The 17,375-nt window shown below is 39.5% G+C and overlaps 1 protein-coding gene across 4 annotated transcripts in view; it reads left to right on the top strand.

The window, feature by feature from the left end:
* Positions 1-17,375, top strand: part of ANK3 (ankyrin 3) — a 204,023-nt gene that overhangs the window by 170,775 nt on the left and 15,873 nt on the right. For 3 of the 4 annotated variants that reach the window (XM_086466593.1, XM_086466592.1, XM_086466591.1), the window contains 5 exons: positions 3,138-10,838; positions 11,469-11,543; positions 12,407-12,538; positions 13,575-13,718; positions 16,066-16,738. In XM_086466593.1, coding sequence (XP_086322719.1) covers positions 3,138-10,838; positions 11,469-11,543; positions 12,407-12,538; positions 13,575-13,718; positions 16,066-16,738 — 8,725 coding nt within the window. The remainder of the gene's footprint in view (positions 1-3,137; positions 10,839-11,468; positions 11,544-12,406; positions 12,539-13,574; positions 13,719-16,065; positions 16,739-17,375) is intronic. The other variant, XM_086466594.1, reaches the window with a different exon arrangement.

Genomic DNA, 17,375 nt, shown 5'->3' with positions numbered 1-17,375 from the left:
CCTTTCGGCAATGGTTACTACTTAAGGCTGTGAGCTACCCAGAAAGGGTATGCAAAAATGATTGTATTTGCCAGGAAAGATTATAGATAGCAGTTTGGCCATGAGCCTGAGCACCACCTCCTGTGCATATGTAGCATGTAGTCAGCAACTGCCGCTACCACCTGCACCATGCTGGTGCGAGGGGAGGATGTGATATAGGAGGTGCAGCTCTTCCAGAGAGCACGCTACCCAACACAGAGCCAGGACTGCTGCTGCAGCTGCCTTACACTGCAGGGTATTTACTCTAGTGATGGATATGTGTGATGAACCTCTGCCTTTTTCCAGTGAATTTGATGGCACAGCTCCCACAGTTTTGGTAGCAGCAGGGGTTGCTCTTTTTACTCGCACAAGCTCATGTGTGCATGTGGACACATACAGATTTTTTTCCCCGCACCCCTGCCAGTGCTGGTGCAGAAGAGAGCAAGGCAGATGGGATATCCCCCCTGCCTTCCCATCCTTAGCCCTGCTCAGGAAAAGGTACCAAAGGGCCACTCAGTTCTTCCCAGCAGTGAGGTCCCCACAGAAGAGGAGTTCTGCAGTGAGTTAAACCTGCTCAGTCCTGGCTGTTTGCTCGCAGCTGAAGAGGAGCAAGGCTGAGCAGAGGCCACTTGTATGGATTCAGTCAGTGCTTTCAATTACCAGCTTCAAGCAAGGAAGTGTGGTTTGGTACACAGAAGGTAGTAACTAACATCTGTTTTCTGATAAAATCTTGGGTATAGAGTGATGGAAACTGTTAAGGCCAAGAGTGTCCAGCGGCCAAAAAGGGCTGTTATATAAAACCACTTTTTAGAATATTACCCCACTGTAAAGTCTTGCATGGCTGTGGGAATTTCTTTGCTCTTTCGAAGTAGTAAAATTGCCCAGTTCCCTGCTGTTTGAGTTATGTCATAGCTGCACACACTGGTAAATTACTCAATTTTCTTTGTACCAGTTCTTCCTCTCAACTGCAATGAGGAGCACAGAAAAGCATCTTAAAACATGTTTGAATCCATGATTTAACAGGAGAAAGAGCAGTTAAGAGGGGAGCCTGTTGGTTTGATTGCCTCACTAGCCAGTTGTGATAGACTGGCTCATCACAGCACAGTGGGATTCCTGTAAAGACATCTCCAAACGCAAACTGCTGAACAAGTTGTTTTGTTATTAGTTCTCTTCAGAATGATTTTGGGCTTTGGTTTTAGGCTTAGGACTCTATGAACTTTTGGTGAATGTTAGCAGCTGCTGCTAATTAATCTTCATAATAAAGTCTAGCTCATTTAATGAAGTACACTATGTTTTCTTCTTTGGGGGGAAAAAGGAAGTATGTTTGCAGTTAAAAATAAGAATACAAGGAAAAATGGATATTTCTTGACATAGGCTATGCCAGTCAGGCCGCATATTCAAGCTCTCTTCAACCTAAATGTTCTCATACTGCAATATCACCAGCCATCCACATCGCCATCTGGGCTTCAATCAGCTTCTTTAGGACCAGCACATTTCTCCTTGCAGGATATGAACCTGTGGTATACTGAATATTCACTATTCTGTAAGTGTGTGTGCTTTAAGTTTAATAGTCTAGCATTAGCCTTGTTAAGCTTCTTTCACTGTAAGTTACTGTCTGTCTAAAAGACAGATGAAGCAGGTTTGACAAATTACTAGTGTAACTTCACAGAAAAGTATGTTGACTAAGTTGTTTGGATATTTTAACTCCATTTCTAACCCCAACTTTAAAGAAAAAAGCCCTCTAAGTTACTTTCAATGCCAACTGTCTGAATGTTATTGCTGTATCAGAAGATATGTGTGCTGTAACGGGATTCCCAGAAATAGTGTCTTCTGGCATGAGTACCGCCTGTGATGCAAAATGTGATTGATGATGATTTTGTCCAAAATGCCTATGAATAAGCTGAGTGTTCTGGAGGATGATAAAAGTTAACAGGTTTGTCCTTGCCAGGAAGTTTTTTGCATAATATATTGTTCTTTGACTGCTTTTCTAATGTTACCTTTTGAGAAATGTAAAGTTGAACAGGTCTGTCTTTGAGCTGATACAAGAAATCTCCTCAAAAGGTACCAAGACACTACATCTTGTAGAAAAAGTGTACTCTTCTTTTAATGGCCTCTTGTGAAATGATTTTGTAAGGTTTACATATTTGTGCTTAATACAGTATACAAAATGTATTAATCCATGTGCTTGTTTTGACGTGATATATTGTGCATGAATAAAAACTGATTCAGTTGCTTTGCTTGCTCACGTTTATCATAGATCATATTTTCCATATTTCGTGTATGACATATGCTTCTTAAAATCATTTCATGTAAAGTTTCTTTAGTTTTTACCAAACAAAAGGAATATCGCATGAGAAACAAATGCAAAAGTTCCTTTTCTTTCTTTATTTTTATTATTTTTTTTTAAAATATTGATGCAGAAAAGCTCTTGCTCTTATTGGCTTTGTGAGTGTGAAGCATATCCGAATTGTGCATGGGAGATATAGATTTGAATTTATTCCAGTTGCTTCACAGTTTGCACATCAGTTGCCTGTCACTTAAAGGAATTTTGGGTTCTGCATGAATTAGCTCTGAGTGGTTTAAAAAAAGATTAGCTATATAATGTCACTTTACACAAGTTTATATTTTGTATAGGTTCAATATCTGAATAGAACAACAACAACAGAAATTATTAAAGGGATAATTCTAATAGTTATGCAAAGCAGAGACATACCTAAACAGGCAAAATAGAACTGATATGAATATTTCAGAAGTAGCACATCAGAAAGTCAATAGGAAGTAAGAGAAGAAATTTTGATGTGGCTTTATTTTTACCTTGTGGATTCCTTCTTTGTGTTTTTCGTTCTTCATTGTTTGCAGACTTTGGTTGCTATGTGCTTTTTGTCTTTCATTCCATGTTGCTTTTTCGTTTGGACCAGTCATCAGTATATGGCTCATTCCTTTTTTTTTTTTTTCCTTTTTTAAATCTTCTTTTGCCTCCTTCATCCTAACTCATGCAAACAATTGTACTTGCTTTTTGTACTATTACAACGTTTACTGACCAATTTTCTTCTCTGGTCTCTCTGTTTTTCAATCATTTTTGTTGATTTTTATGTTTGATTTTAATTTAACAATTTAAGAAACAGTTGAACGGAGTGCAGGAGCAACAAGATCCCTACCTGCTACTTACTCATACAAGCCATTCTTTTCAACACGGCCATATCAATCATGGACAACAGCTCCAATTACAGTGCCTGGGCAAACCAAGTCAGGCTTCACTTCCTTATCAAGCTCTTCCTCTAACACTCCTACAGCTTCCCCATTAAAATCAATATGGTCTGTTTCTTCTGCTTCTCCAATCAAATCCACATTAGGAGCTTCTACCACATCTTCAGTTAAATCTGTTAGTGATGTAGCATCTCCAATTAGATCATTTCGGACAATCTCTTCACCAATAAAAACTGTTGTATCGCAGCCTCCATACAATATACAGGTTACTTCAGGCTCTTTCGTCAGAGCTCCTGCAGTCACAGAAGCTGCTAGTCTAAAAGGGCTGGCATCCACTACCACATTCCCCTCTCGGACATCTCCAGTGACTACAGCAGGATCTCTCTTGGAGAGATCATCCATAACCATGACGCCTCCAGCATCCCCCAAATCCAGCATTAACATGTACTCTTCAAGTTTGCCACTTAAATCGGTCATCACATCAGCATCTTCACTTTTATCGTCCCCTCTAAAGTCAGTAGTGTCACCTGCTAAGTCAGCAGTTGATGCTGTTTCATCCTCTAAAGTCATGATGGCCTCGTCTCTCTCGTCGCCAGCAAAACATGTAGCTGGGCACACAGATGTACCATTGCTTAATGGATCTGTGTCACCTCTGAAATACCCATCTTCTGGCAACTTAATAAATGGATCCAAAGCTGCAGCTGTTTTTCAAGACAAGATTGCTGCAGCTGCACATTCTGCAAGTTGTGCTGCTAACGCAGTTGCTGACACGGCTGAGAGAGTGTTTTCAACAGCTACAACAATGTCATTTTCTCCACTCAGGTCATTTGTGTCTTCAGCACCATCAGCTTTCCAGTCAATGAGAACTCCTTCTGCAGGTGCTTTGTACACAGCCCTTGGGTCAATATCTGCAACTACCTCATCAGTAACTTCATCAACAATAACAGTGCCAGTATATTCTGTAGTCAATGTTTTGTCTGAACCAGCATTAAAGAAGCTCCCAGAGTCCTCTTCACTTACAAAATCAGCTGCCGCGTTACTGTCACCTGTTAAAACATTGACTACAGAGGCACGCACACAGCCTCCCTTTAATCGAACTTCATCTCCAATAAAATCATCCTTGTTTTTAGCACCCTCTGCTCTCAAATTGTCCACGCCATCATCTTTATCCTCCAGTCAGGAGATACTGAAAGATGTTGCTGAAATGAAAGAGGATCTAATAAGAATGACTGCAATATTGCAGACAGATGTCACAGAGGACAAACCGTTCCAACCTGAGATACCAAAAGAGGGTAGAATTGATGATGAAGAGCCCTTTAAAATTGTTGAGAAAGTAAAAGAGGACTTAGTAAAAGTTAGTGAGATTCTGAAAAAAGATGTGTGTTTAGAAAGTAAAGGGTCAGCTAAAGTATCCAAAAGTGATCAAGGACACCTGTCTGAGGATGACTGGGTAGAGTTCAGTACAGAGGAGATTGATGAAGCAAGACAGCAAGCTTTGACAAGCCCTCCCATATCTGTTCCAGAGAAGGTCCAAATTAAAACTAAAACCATGTCGGAAAAGGATTATAGCTTGTCAAAAGTTATTGATTACTTAGCAAATGATATCGGTAGCAGTTCATTAACAAACATAAAGTACAAGTTTGAAGAGGGGAAAAAAGAAGGTGAAGAAAGACAAAAACGCATTTTAAAACCAGCTATTGCTTTGCAGGAACATAAACTTAAAATGCCTCCAGCCTCCATGAGGCCTTCAACATCAGAAAAGGAGTTATGTAAAATTGCAGATTCCTTTTTTGGAACGGATACTATTTTAGAGTCTCCAGATGACTTTTCTCAACACGATCAAGATAAAAGTCCCTTATCTGACAGTGGCTTTGAAACAAGGAGTGAAAAGACACCTTCTGCCCCACAAAGTGCTGAAAGCACAGGGCCAAAACCACTTTTCCATGATGTACCCATCCCTCCTGTCATTACAGAAACAAGAACTGAAGTAGTTCATGTTATCCGCAGCTATGAACCATCATCCGAAGAAATTCCAGAGCAGAAAGCAGAGGAGCTACCGGCCTCAAAACCTACCCCTACATTTATGGAGCTGGAGCAAAAACCTGCTGGATCTATTAAAGAGAAAGTTAAAGCTTTTCAAATGAAAGCCAGCAGCAGTGAAGAAGATGACCATAAGTGTGTCCTTAGTAAAGGTGTCCGAGTAAAAGAAGAAACTCATATCACTACGACAACTAGGATGGTTTATCATAAACCTCCATGCACTGAAAGCACATCTGAAAGAATTGAGGAAACAATGTCTGTTCATGACATAATGAAAGCTTTTCAGTCTGGACGTGACCCTTCCAAAGAACTGGCAGGTCTGTTTGAACATAAATCATCAGTAACATCCGATGTTAGCAAGTCTGCTGAAACTTCACCACAACATACAGAGAAGGACAGCAAAATGAAACCCAAACTGGAGCGAATAATAGAGGTCCATATTGAAAAAGGTAATCAGGCTGAACCTACTGAAGTCATTATTAGAGAAACCAAAAAGCATCCAGAAAAAGAAATGTATGTATATCAGAAAGACTTACCTCGGGGAGATACTAACTTAAAAGAGTTGGAAAAACATGATGCTTTTCCTTGTTCAGATGAACAAGGTCAGCAAGAAGAAGAGGAGCTCACGGCTGAAGAGTCACTTCCTTCTTATCTGGAATCCTCTAGAGTTAACACTCCTGTGTCCCAGGAAGAAGACAGTCGCCCTAGTTCTGCTCAACTCATGTCTGATGACTCTTACAAAACACTGAAGCTTTTGAGTCAGCACTCAATAGAATACCATGATGATGAGTTGTCAGAACTAAGAGGGGAGTCTTACAGGTTTGCTGAGAAAATGCTTCTTTCAGAAAAGCTAGATGTGTCTCATTCTGATACTGAGGAGTCAGTTACTGACCATGCTCTACCCCTTAGTGCAGAGTTACAGGGGTCTGATAAACGATGCAGAGAAAAAGTAGCTACTGTCCCCAAAAAAGAGATTCTCTCCAAAATCTATAAAGATGTATCTGAAAATGGCATAGGTAAAATGTCTAAAGATGATCATTATGATAAAGTGACAGTGTTACATTACACTGGAGATGTTAGTAGTCCAAAACATGCGATGTGGATGCGCTTTACTGAGGACAGATTAGACAGAGGTAGAGAAAAGTTGATATATGAAGACAGGGTGGACAGGACTGTTAAAGAGGCAGAAGAAAAACTGACTGAAGTATCACAGTTTTTTCGGGATAAAACAGAGAAGTTGAATGATGAGCTACAGTCCCCGGAGAAAAAGCAGCATAAAAAAAATGGCAAAGAAATACATTCTAGCCAGAGCTCTGCCAGCAGCAGCCCCGAGAAAGTTCTGCTCTCTGAATTACCGTCGTCCGGTGATGAATGGAGTAAGGTGAAGCAGTATGCACATGATGGGAAATGCTTTCCCAAGGTGGATGAAAGAAAAGCATCCAGTTTGCCCAGCAGTCCTGAAAAAAGGATATTTGTACAACCTGTGGAGGACTCTAAACAAACTATGGAACACAAAGGAAGTGCTCAGCAGACTGGAGTACCTGAGGTTTCACAGACTGGATTTCAGCTGAAGCAATCAAAGCTCAGTTCCATTAGGCTTAAATTTGAACAAAGTATAAGTCCAAGGAGTAAGGACATAACCCAAGAAGAAAAAAAATTGGATAGTCAGTCCAAAATTCCAGTAAAGAAATTTCAAGAAAGTAAGTTACCAGTGTATCAGTTTTATTCCAGAGAGAAATACGCAAAGCAAGTAGAGGTCATTGATGGGAGCACAGCTTTACAGAAAGAGGTGAAAATACAGGAAGATTTTGTTCCAGGTAAAGGGAAAGCTATCGAAGACTTTCATGCTTCAGACACACAAAAACAAAGAACTGAGATGAGTAAAGGCATGCCGGAATACTTTTCAGAACCGCAGGCAAAAGACCTGGCGTATGGCTCAGACTCAACAACAAAGGGACACTGGGACAAAAAAATCTATAGGACATGGGAAAGTCCTGGAACTTCTAACCATAAAACACAAAAAGAAAAACTTGCACATGTGCTGGTTCCAGATACAGTAAAAGAAAACCATGTTGATCACACAGAAGCTAAAACTGACAAAAAAAGTGAATTTATCACTGTGACAGAGCACAAACTGGCAGCAAATGGAATTCATTCAGAAGAAGTGAAGGAACTGACTGTAAAATCTCCCTCAAAAAGGGTTTTATACAGAGAATTTGTTGTCAGAGAGGGGGAACGTAATGGTGAAGTGGCTGATAAAATATCCAAAAGGAAAGAAGAAGTTGCTGTGTCCCATATTCCAGTCAGAATTGTCAAGGAGAAGAGAACCACGCTTGATGGTGTCTATGAACTTTCAGCTAAAGTATCCCAATCAGCTGTGATTAAGGAGGAAGTTGAGAGGCAGATTGATTATGTAGAAGATGAAAAAATAAAGCATTCAGAAATCAGACAAGTTACCAAGCAGCAGAGCTCGATAGGCCTAAGTCCTCCTGTTGAGGAAATGGAGCTATCCCCTAGCAAATCACCAGATTCTTTAGAATGTAGTCCAGGAAAGGAATTTCCTTCAAGTGAGTTAGTTGACCCCAGTGCCAGTGATTACTTAGATAAAGTTGCACCAATATTAAGTGCTGAGGGAGTAAAAGAAATTAAGACCTTACCTGTTTATGTCAGTTTTGTTCAAGTAGGAAAGCAGTATGAGAAAGAGGTGCAACAAGGAAATATAAAAAAAATTGTCAGTCAGGAGAGTAAGACAGTACAAGAGACAAGGGGGACATTTTACACAGCTAGACAGCAAAAGCAACCTCCTTCTCCACAAGGTAGTCCAGAAGATGACACACTGGAACAAGTGTCCTTTATAGATAGCTCTGGTAAAAGCCCTTTAACACCAGAAACACCGAGTTCAGAGGAAGTGAGTTATGAGTTTACGTCTAAAACCCCCGACTCACTAATAGCTTATATCCCAGGCAAGCCCAGTCCTATACCTGAGGTATCAGAGGAATCAGAGGAGGAAGCAGAGGCTAAGTCAACATCCGTAAAACAGGCAGAGGTTGAGGAACCACAGATTGACAAAGCATTACGTAATCATATAAATAAGGACTCTAACAAAAGACCCAAAGGTAACAGAGTTGCCTACATTGAATTCCCTCCTCCTCCACCACTGGATGCAGATCAAGGCGAGCCAGAGAAGAAGCCTCATTATTCCACTGAGAGTGAAACGGAGATGACAGAAGTGAACTTGCAAGATGAACATGACAAATGCCAACTGGCTGAACCTGTCATAAGAGTACAGCCGCCATCTCCTGTGCCACCGGGAGCAGATGTCAGTGACTCCAGTGATGATGAATCTCTCTATCAACCTGTTCCACTTAAAAAGTATACATTCAAACTGAAAGAACTGGAAGATGACCAGAAAGAGACTGCAAAACCCAGAGCCCCTGAAAAGATTGAGAAACAGAAAGAGTTAGGACATCCCACTTCTGGGAAACCTCATGAGTTTGACATTGGGCTTGATTCACCCCAGAATGATGTAGTGCAAAATGGCAGTAACAATGACCAGTCTGTCACAGAGTGTTCCATAGCAACCACTGCAGAATTCTCCCATGATACTGATGCGACAGAGATTGACTCTCTTGACGGTTATGATTTGCAAGATGAAGATGATGGTTTAACTGAAAGTGATTCTAAACTTGCAGGTCCGGCAGTTGAAACCAAAAAGGACGTATGGCCTACAGAAGGCATTGTAAAGCAGACAGATCGCTGCTTTACCCAGAGTAAGCTTGAAGTCATTGAGGAGGAAGGCAAGGTAGGCCCTGAAGAAGACAAGGCACCTTCAAAAGGTCCAGCTTCAGAAAAAGCCGGAGATAAGAGCGAACAGAAGTCAGGGGCACAGTTTTTCACTTTGGAAGGCAGACACCCTGACAGGACTGTATTTCCTGATACGTATTTCAGTTACAAAGTAGATGAAGAATTTGCAACACCTTTCAAAACGGTGGCCACCAAGAGTCTAGATTTTGATCCGTGGTCCAGTAACCGAGGTGACGATGAAGTGTTTGAGACTAAATCAAGGGATGATGAGGCTAAGCCATTTGGTTTGGCAGTGGAAGACAGATCTCAAGCAACAACACCTGATACAACTCCAGCCAGAACTCCAACAGATGAAAGTACGCCAACTAGCGAGCCCAACCCCTTCCCATTTCATGAAGGGAAGATGTTTGAGATGACTCGCAGTGGTGCAATTGACATGAGCAAGAGGGATTTTGTTGAAGAAAGACTCCAATTTTTTCAGATTGGTGAGCATACTTCTGAAGGGAAGTCAGGGGACAAGGGGGAAGGGGATAAAAGTACAGTCGCTGCCATCACACAGCCACAGGCAGGGGACAACACTGTAGAGACAAACCTAGAGAGACCAGTAGAAACAACAGCAGTTGAACATAAGCCCATCATCCAGGACAGTGGAGATTGCATGGAACAAACACTTGGTAGTAACTCACTGGAAAAGTCATCGGCAGCGGTAAACACTTCTAAAGTTGATCCCAAATTGCGCACACCAATTAAAATGGGAATTTCTGCTTCCACCATGACTCTGAAGAAAGATGGCCCTGGCGAAGTGACAGATAAGATAGAAGCTGTGATGCTAAGTGGCCAGGGATTAGAAAATGAAACTGTAGCAGTGATTGCAAGTTCAGCTTCTAGCCAGACAAGCTGTAGGCAAACCGAAAAAACTGATTTCCCAAAAGATAATTTTAATAACAACAACAATTTGGATTCATCTGCTGTCCCTACAGATGATATTTCCTGTAATGTAGTGCTAAAAGAACATTTGGAACCGAAATGTTCCCTCCAGAAAGCTAATCAAGTGAAAAGCACTTCAGGAAAAGGCACAGGGACAACACAAGGACACAGAGTAAGAGATAAGCAAAAACCACATGGAGAGCAGCAAAAGTCAACAGAGTTGGTAGAGGCTAGAGGAAAATCAAAGCTTCCTGTAAAGGCCAGCTCAGTGAAAGAAGTCTTTTCACAAAATAATCTCCAAAGCAATACAGGGAGTAAAGTGAGAGGGGCTAGTAAGCCTGACAAAGCAAAACAAAATAATTCTTCTCCCTGTCTAGAAGCAAGGTCTAGGATTCCTGTAAAAAATACACATAGGAGTAATCTAGCTAGAAGAGCTCCAGCCCTGCCAAAACAAGAGCAGGTAGAGAAAGAAAAACCAAAACAGCTTCCTTCTAAATTACCAGTAAAGGTAAGATCTACCTCCGTCACCATGACAACAGTTAAAGTAAGGAAAAATCAGCTTAGGGAGGTATGTAAACATTCTATTGAATATTTTAAGGGAATTAGTGGTGAGACATTAAAGCTTGTGGATCGTCTATCTGATGAAGAGAAAAAGATGCAGTCAGAGGTCTCTGATGATGAAGAAGACAGTACATCAAGGAATACATCCTTATCAGAAGCTACTCAAGTTTACCAGCCTTCCATTACATCGAAGTCTGCTAGAGACATGAGAACAGAGGCAGCATCTATAAAATCAAAGATTGAAAAGGCCGACAGTGAGAGGAGGAGGAGTAAGAGGACTGGTGAGAATGAAGGCAGTCAGGTTTCTGGAGCTCTCATGGCTCACCTCGTGGAGATCAAGCCTAGTTTGTAAAACTTTCAACTTGTTGATCCTAGTGCATGAACTGTTGTGATTGCCTGTGGAGTGACTTAACTGTAGTTTTCATTCTGTCATTGTCATCTGTATGTGCTGTCTTATACTCTTCTTTCTTCCTTCAAACAATTCCTGTACTGTAGAAAGCTAGTGAAGCATGCCGAAGACATTCATGTAACTCAAAAATTGATGTAACTCAGAAATTGAGAAATTTGTGACAGCAAATTTATTCTGTCAAAGTAGAGAAAAAAGATTATAATCTGGTCTTGGTGGTTTCCACCAGTAATTGAACAACTTGTGTACAGTCTAACAGCTAGATTGTCAGCATGTTTGGTTTCATTATACGACATCATGTAGTTTGACATTTGGCTTTACACAGGTGAAAATCTAAAAGTTGTGAAAAAAATTTCCTTTGTAGATTATTAGGACACACAACCATTCTAGTAAACAATATAAGCACCAGCAACTTAATCAAATTAAAGCTATTTATAATAAACTGCTGTCCGGTATTGTGGTTTTCTGTGCAAAACCTTTTTAATCGAGAAATTGTAAATCACAGGTCCACAGAGTCCATGTGAACGGACAGATATAAGGATGGCAATTGTAGCTGATCACCTAGGACTTAGCTGGACAGGTAAGCTTTTCTGCTTTAACATTGAAATTAGTCTCTGCTATTACATTTTCAGGTAGTCTTTACCAAGAGATGCAGCAAGTCCGCATCAGGCTCTCCTGCATTCACAGTGAGACCAGCCTCCCAAAACATGCAACAAGTTGCTGGGCAAAGATGCGTAATAGGAAATTATCCCATGGTCTTGCAGTAAATCACACAGACACTCATAGGCAATATAGCTAAAATGGCTTTCTTCTCAAGACGTTCAGCCGAGGAGTTGAGAGGATCTATCTACTCGGGCTCAGGGCTGCCTCTGTGTCTGGACAGCAGTTTCCCCAAAGCCCTGAAGGCTGCAGGGACCCCAGCAGTGCCCCAGCAAGTCGGTGCCATGTGTGGGGTCACGTAACTATATGCCTGACATACCTCCATATGTTGATGGCCAGAGCTGGCCCTTCATGGGCTTACAGCTGCAGCAGCCAGGTCACCCTGGACGTAGGTGACTACAGCACCAGTACTGAGCTGCACAGCGAGCTCGCAAAGGACTAACAGTCACTAGAAACAACCAGATTTTATAAATTAGTGGTGATGACGTAGTCTCCATGGTGTTTTTTTCACCATGTTTGAGTGGCTTACTGAGTATAGGTACTATAATCGCTCACAGAGATGGCAGAAATTCAAAATTATGTCTGTCTTAGGAAATTAAAGTATGAGTATATAATGCCATAGTCGTTATCTGTAGAGTTTATGTCAGTTTTGTTGACATCTGTGTGATGTAAGAAAGATAATATTTTTAAACCTGACAGGATGATTGTGGGATTTGTGCCTTGTTTGGTGTTTTTGTTGTTGTTTTTTTTTCTTGCTTGCCTTTTTTTTTTTTGCCTTTATAGAACTGGCAAGAGAACTGAATTTTTCTGTGGATGAAATAAATCAAATCCGAGTAGAAAACCCAAATTCTCTTATTGCTCAAAGCTTCATGTTATTAAAAAAATGGGTTACCAGAGATGGGAAAAATGCTACAAGTAAGTTCAAGTAGTTACTTTTGTTGTATTAGCCCATTTTATCTGTTGCCTTATGTAAATAGATTAAATTGAAGAAAATGTTATGAATGTCTTTTGTAAACCACTGACAAGAAAAAAAGTTTCAGTTATATTTTTACCAGAAGTCAGAAACATGTCGTATTTGTTCAGTATATATGCAGAAGGAAATGATCTGTTCTCCACATCCATAATTGATGGGACAAGTAAAGAACTTAAATTCCAGTAAAGAAAACATTAGGGAAAACTTTCCAATAGCAAGGAATATGGAACATGCAAATAGGCTACCTGGAAAAGTTATGTGGTCTCATAGTATTGCAGGCCATATGAAAAGACTAAACCTCCTTCTGTGAGGAGTGATGGAGCCACTGGTTCTATGCTGATTCTGCTGGTTTTATCTGTGCATTTCACTTGAATTGCTCAAATTGAAAGAGAGGCTTTGATTTTTGAGTTAAGTCAATGGTGTTCTTTACCGTTCTGTAATCCACACACTACTATGCAGTATTTGAGTCTACTTTGATCTCTATCACTGTGAAAGTAATTTCCAGTATTACTGTGTTCTCACAACAAGATTACTGTAAATGTGAATTTGTGATGTACTGCCTGAATAGCCTTACATGCATTATTACCTACGTGGCTACCTATTCTGTTGTTCCTCAAAACAGAACAGTAGAAGGATTTTTACATGCCTTTTATGCTCCAGTAAAAGGATATTTTGTTTCGGCAGTAAGTAAATACGTACTTTAAGAAGTTTCTGACCTTATTCTTTGTGCCTTTTGTGTTGTATTATAACTATACTTGGGGAGGGAGGGAAGACTCTTAATAGGTGTATATCTTGCATAAGTAGGCAGCAGAATGAATACTTAGACAAATTATGGGGTTTGCTAGAACCAAAGGGATTGGGATAGAAACATATGCCACAAATTTATAATTAATGCAATGTGAATGTAACTGAGAAAGATGATTACAGAGTTCAACAATGCTGAACTTTTTTTTCTGATGTGTCTTATTTGCTTTTCAGCTGATGCCTTAACATCTGTATTGACAAAAATTAATCGAATAGATATCGTGACACTGTTGGAAGGACCAATATTTGATTATGGAAATATTTCAGGCACCAGAAGTTTTGCAGATGAAAATAATGTCTTTCATGATCCAATTGATGGTAATTTAATTCCACGGTCATATTTAGTTCAGTGACATGTCCAATAATACAATAATGTTATATTAACTAGACTTTCAAAAAAGACAGTAAGTTCTACAGAAATAATTGGTTTTAATGTGAAGGTTATTTTCCTCTCCTAAAGCACGCTCACGGTATGATATGCAGGTTGCACATTAATATCTCAAAGATTAAACCCAGGATCCCACAAACATATGCCTGGGTATGCTTGTTCCCACCAGTCTCAGTGTCAGTTGACAAGACCTGAATGTTTTTCTCCTGCAACAGTTGTGCTTTGAGGCTTGCCATGTATATTTTCAATGTACTTGGTATTGCATACTTTCCAAGTTAACTGAAATACATATATATTTTTTTTTTCCTTTGGTTTCCTGTCTAGATAAGTAGCAGTAAGAATTCTTTGAAGAAAAAAAAAAAGAAGGAAGAAAAAGGCAAAAAAAAAAAGATTGGTAATTGCATAGAGTAAATTAACGTGCAATTTACTAGCAAGCCTCTTTGAGACAAGTGAACATAAATTATTTTGTGATTTTCACTTGGACTATTTTGACAAAGGCAATAGAAAAATATGAAAATATTTTATTAGTGCATGAGAGAATATCTTTTTCTTTGGGTAAAATTGTGTAATAATTTTTACATGGAACATGTACCAACCGAGAACAGAATTGTGCAGGTTCATTTTGAGCCAGATTAAAATGATAAATGAAGTTCTGCTTGTAAACCAGAATTGCCATAGGTATACTTATTATTTATCAGTATGTTGAAGATGCTAAATGTTGTTTTTTATTCGTTTAAATATTAGTTAATGGGGACTGGGTTGCTACATTCTTACTTTGATTTTTGTCACATGTATTATAAATAGCTCCTTAAATAAGGTTTTTCTTTTATGAGTAACATTTCCTTTGGTTTTGGTAATTTGTTCAATATGTATTGGGCTTTATCTGTATTTTAGTAGGATTCTTTTTCTTTAGAGCACATAAGCTTGGTGTACCTTCATTATTGAGCAGCATTGCTGGTCATTGAATCATTGCATCTCAGAAATAATTTTCTGTTGACATTTTAAGAAAGTTGCTCTTGAAATGTTGCTTGTGCCTCTTAATAGTAGCATCAATGTTTTTATGAAAAAAAAACCAAAACGCTTCTCTGTAGTTGCTTTCTGTCTCTCCTCTTCTCTGAACCTTCTGCAAGCTTCCTTTCCTCACCAAGACCAGACCACCTTTGCCTTTCTCTCAGCTGATTCAGGAAACAAAAACCCAAACCCTGTTAATGCACCTCCCTTTGCAGGCAGCACAATGTCAAGTTAATCCCATGGCATGTGTATTTTTCTTTTCATAGGTTACCCAACCTATTATTTGCTGGAATGTGAACTTCAGATTTTGTTGTCATTTTTATATGTATATTCAGTTTAATTCTTTTATACAGTTTTCCGATGTTTTCATCAATTTTTCTTTTCTCTCTTTATTTGATCAGTGTATCTGATTGTACCCATGTCACCAAGATCACCTCACTCTCCAAGATCACCACGATCTTCTTACTCACGACAGTCCTCTCACCTGTATAACTTTACTGTACCTGAAATATTCATATAGCTCTCCCTTGATGTGTTTGTGTTCTCTTATCCCTTTGTTAACTTCCTTTTTTAGTTTTTTATCCTGCTATGTATTTAGATCTACTATTCTTTAGTATCCTCATTAGGAACCATTTCTGTTCCTCATTCTTAAACTATTCCATTCTTATGGCTCTGTGGTTAAATTGGAGATATACATTAGTAACACTGTATTGCTGGTATTGTGTATTTTTATATAAAAGTATATTGAAAATGTGGACCTGTTTTAGAAATAGTACCTGCTGACAAAAAGGTGGCTGTCCTATGTTCTGATCTACTTCTGTCTTTAAAATCTATTTATTTAACTTCCGAATTTAAAAAAAATAAAACTGGGAAAGAAAGATTTACACAATATGGCTGGAAGAGATTGTATTGGATATAAAGGGACAACTACCCTTGTCCACATTTGATTTGTTGCATGCTCATAAGACAATCTGCTACAGCTTGAAAATGTTAAAATGTCTGCAAAAACAATTGCTGAAATCTTTACAGGCTGTTTAGAAAATAGTCAAAAGTACTGGCTTCATGGTACTATTCACTGGCAGTACTCATTTTTTGTTCCATCTATTTAGGACAAAGTAAAGAAATTTATCAGAACTGCATTTGTTCTTATACACCTGAACTTCCTCATACATTTCATACTTGATGTAACTCATGAATCATTTGACATTTGCTTATTTTTTGCTCCATGCTTCATCCCAGTCAGTCCAAATGTGCTGTCTTCCTTAGGTTATCCCACCATTCAAGTGGAACTGGAAACTCCCACTGGGTTGCGCTTTGTGCCGCCCACCCCTTTCCATCAGGATGATTTCCTTAGCGACACCTCTAGCCTAGAGTCACCCCTTAGAACTCCCAGTAGACTGAGTGATGTGTTAGTGACCTCCCAGGGACACGTAGATGGTACAGCAGCAGCACCGCCAGTGGTGACTGAAGAAGACACTTCACTGGATGACAGCAAACTCAATTTCTCAGTGCCTAGGGAAGGAACACCTAAAGATATTTCCCTAGGCAAGAGCCAGTTGGAGGAAGTGGACCTTAAGGATTTTCCACGGTATCTTGGTAGTTATGGCGGGATATCAAAAGATGCTAAACAAAGGCAGAGTGAAGAGACTAGTAAAACAGGAGTAAGAACTGAACAGACTGAGAGAGAAAAGTCTGGTCCTGATGAGGAGATGACGGAAGAAAAGCTTAAATCTCTCTTTGAGGACATTCATCTGGAAGAAAGAGCTGAGTCTGAGGAGATGATGGAAGAAAGAGTATGGTCAATTCTTAAAGGTGTTCAACAAGCAGAACACGAAATGTCTTCAATTACAGGTTGGCAGCCTGACTCGTCAAGTGTCACCGAACCACTGACGTCGGGACGCAGAATAGGTGGTAGCCTGCTAGATCGCTTGGATGATAGGTGAGCACCTTTATGTGTGTAAGCAAGCCTTCCCATGCTGTTTTTACCTCCAGGAGCAGTGCTGAGGCTGCTTTTCTACTATTTTATATGTACATATGTATACATGCATATATATGTAGGTATTTAAAAGAAAAAGTAATAGTTGACTCAATTTGGCCTCAGACATATTTGTCTTTAAAAATGCATATTTATCAGGTTTCATTCTTAATATAGGTATTTCAGAAGTGGTTTATATTATGTTTAGTGGGTAATACTACTTTTCATGCTCTTTACCCTGGGTTTGTATTTTTTAATTAATCTAAGTGATGCTGAGATGTAACTGGAATCGAGGACTATAAAACGTACATGATCTGAAACCAGGATACTACATTACTCTTACTTCTTGAGTACCTTTTTAGCAGTCATAATTTTCATTGCATCTCTTTGCCTCCCCTCAGGTAGTTACTTTTTCCGTAAGTCAATTTTTAAATTGTCACTGTTTTTCTAAGACTTACTTCAAGCCTGTTATGTCATGCTAATTTACCAGACTTTTAAAGAGATGAGTTGCAAGGCATAAGAAGATGAGAATGGTGATATCAAATCCATCTGGTCCCATACGTTGTCTCCCAGCAGTGACTGCAGAGGATGCTTAGGGAAG

The sequence above is a fragment of the Leptosomus discolor genome, chromosome 6, assembly GCF_034619465.1.
Source record: "Leptosomus discolor isolate bLepDis1 chromosome 6, bLepDis1.hap2, whole genome shotgun sequence".
Taxonomy (NCBI): Eukaryota; Metazoa; Chordata; class Aves; order Leptosomiformes; family Leptosomidae; genus Leptosomus; species Leptosomus discolor.
Note: the sequence above shows the minus strand (reverse complement) of the source record. Positions and strands in the feature narration are given on the sequence as shown.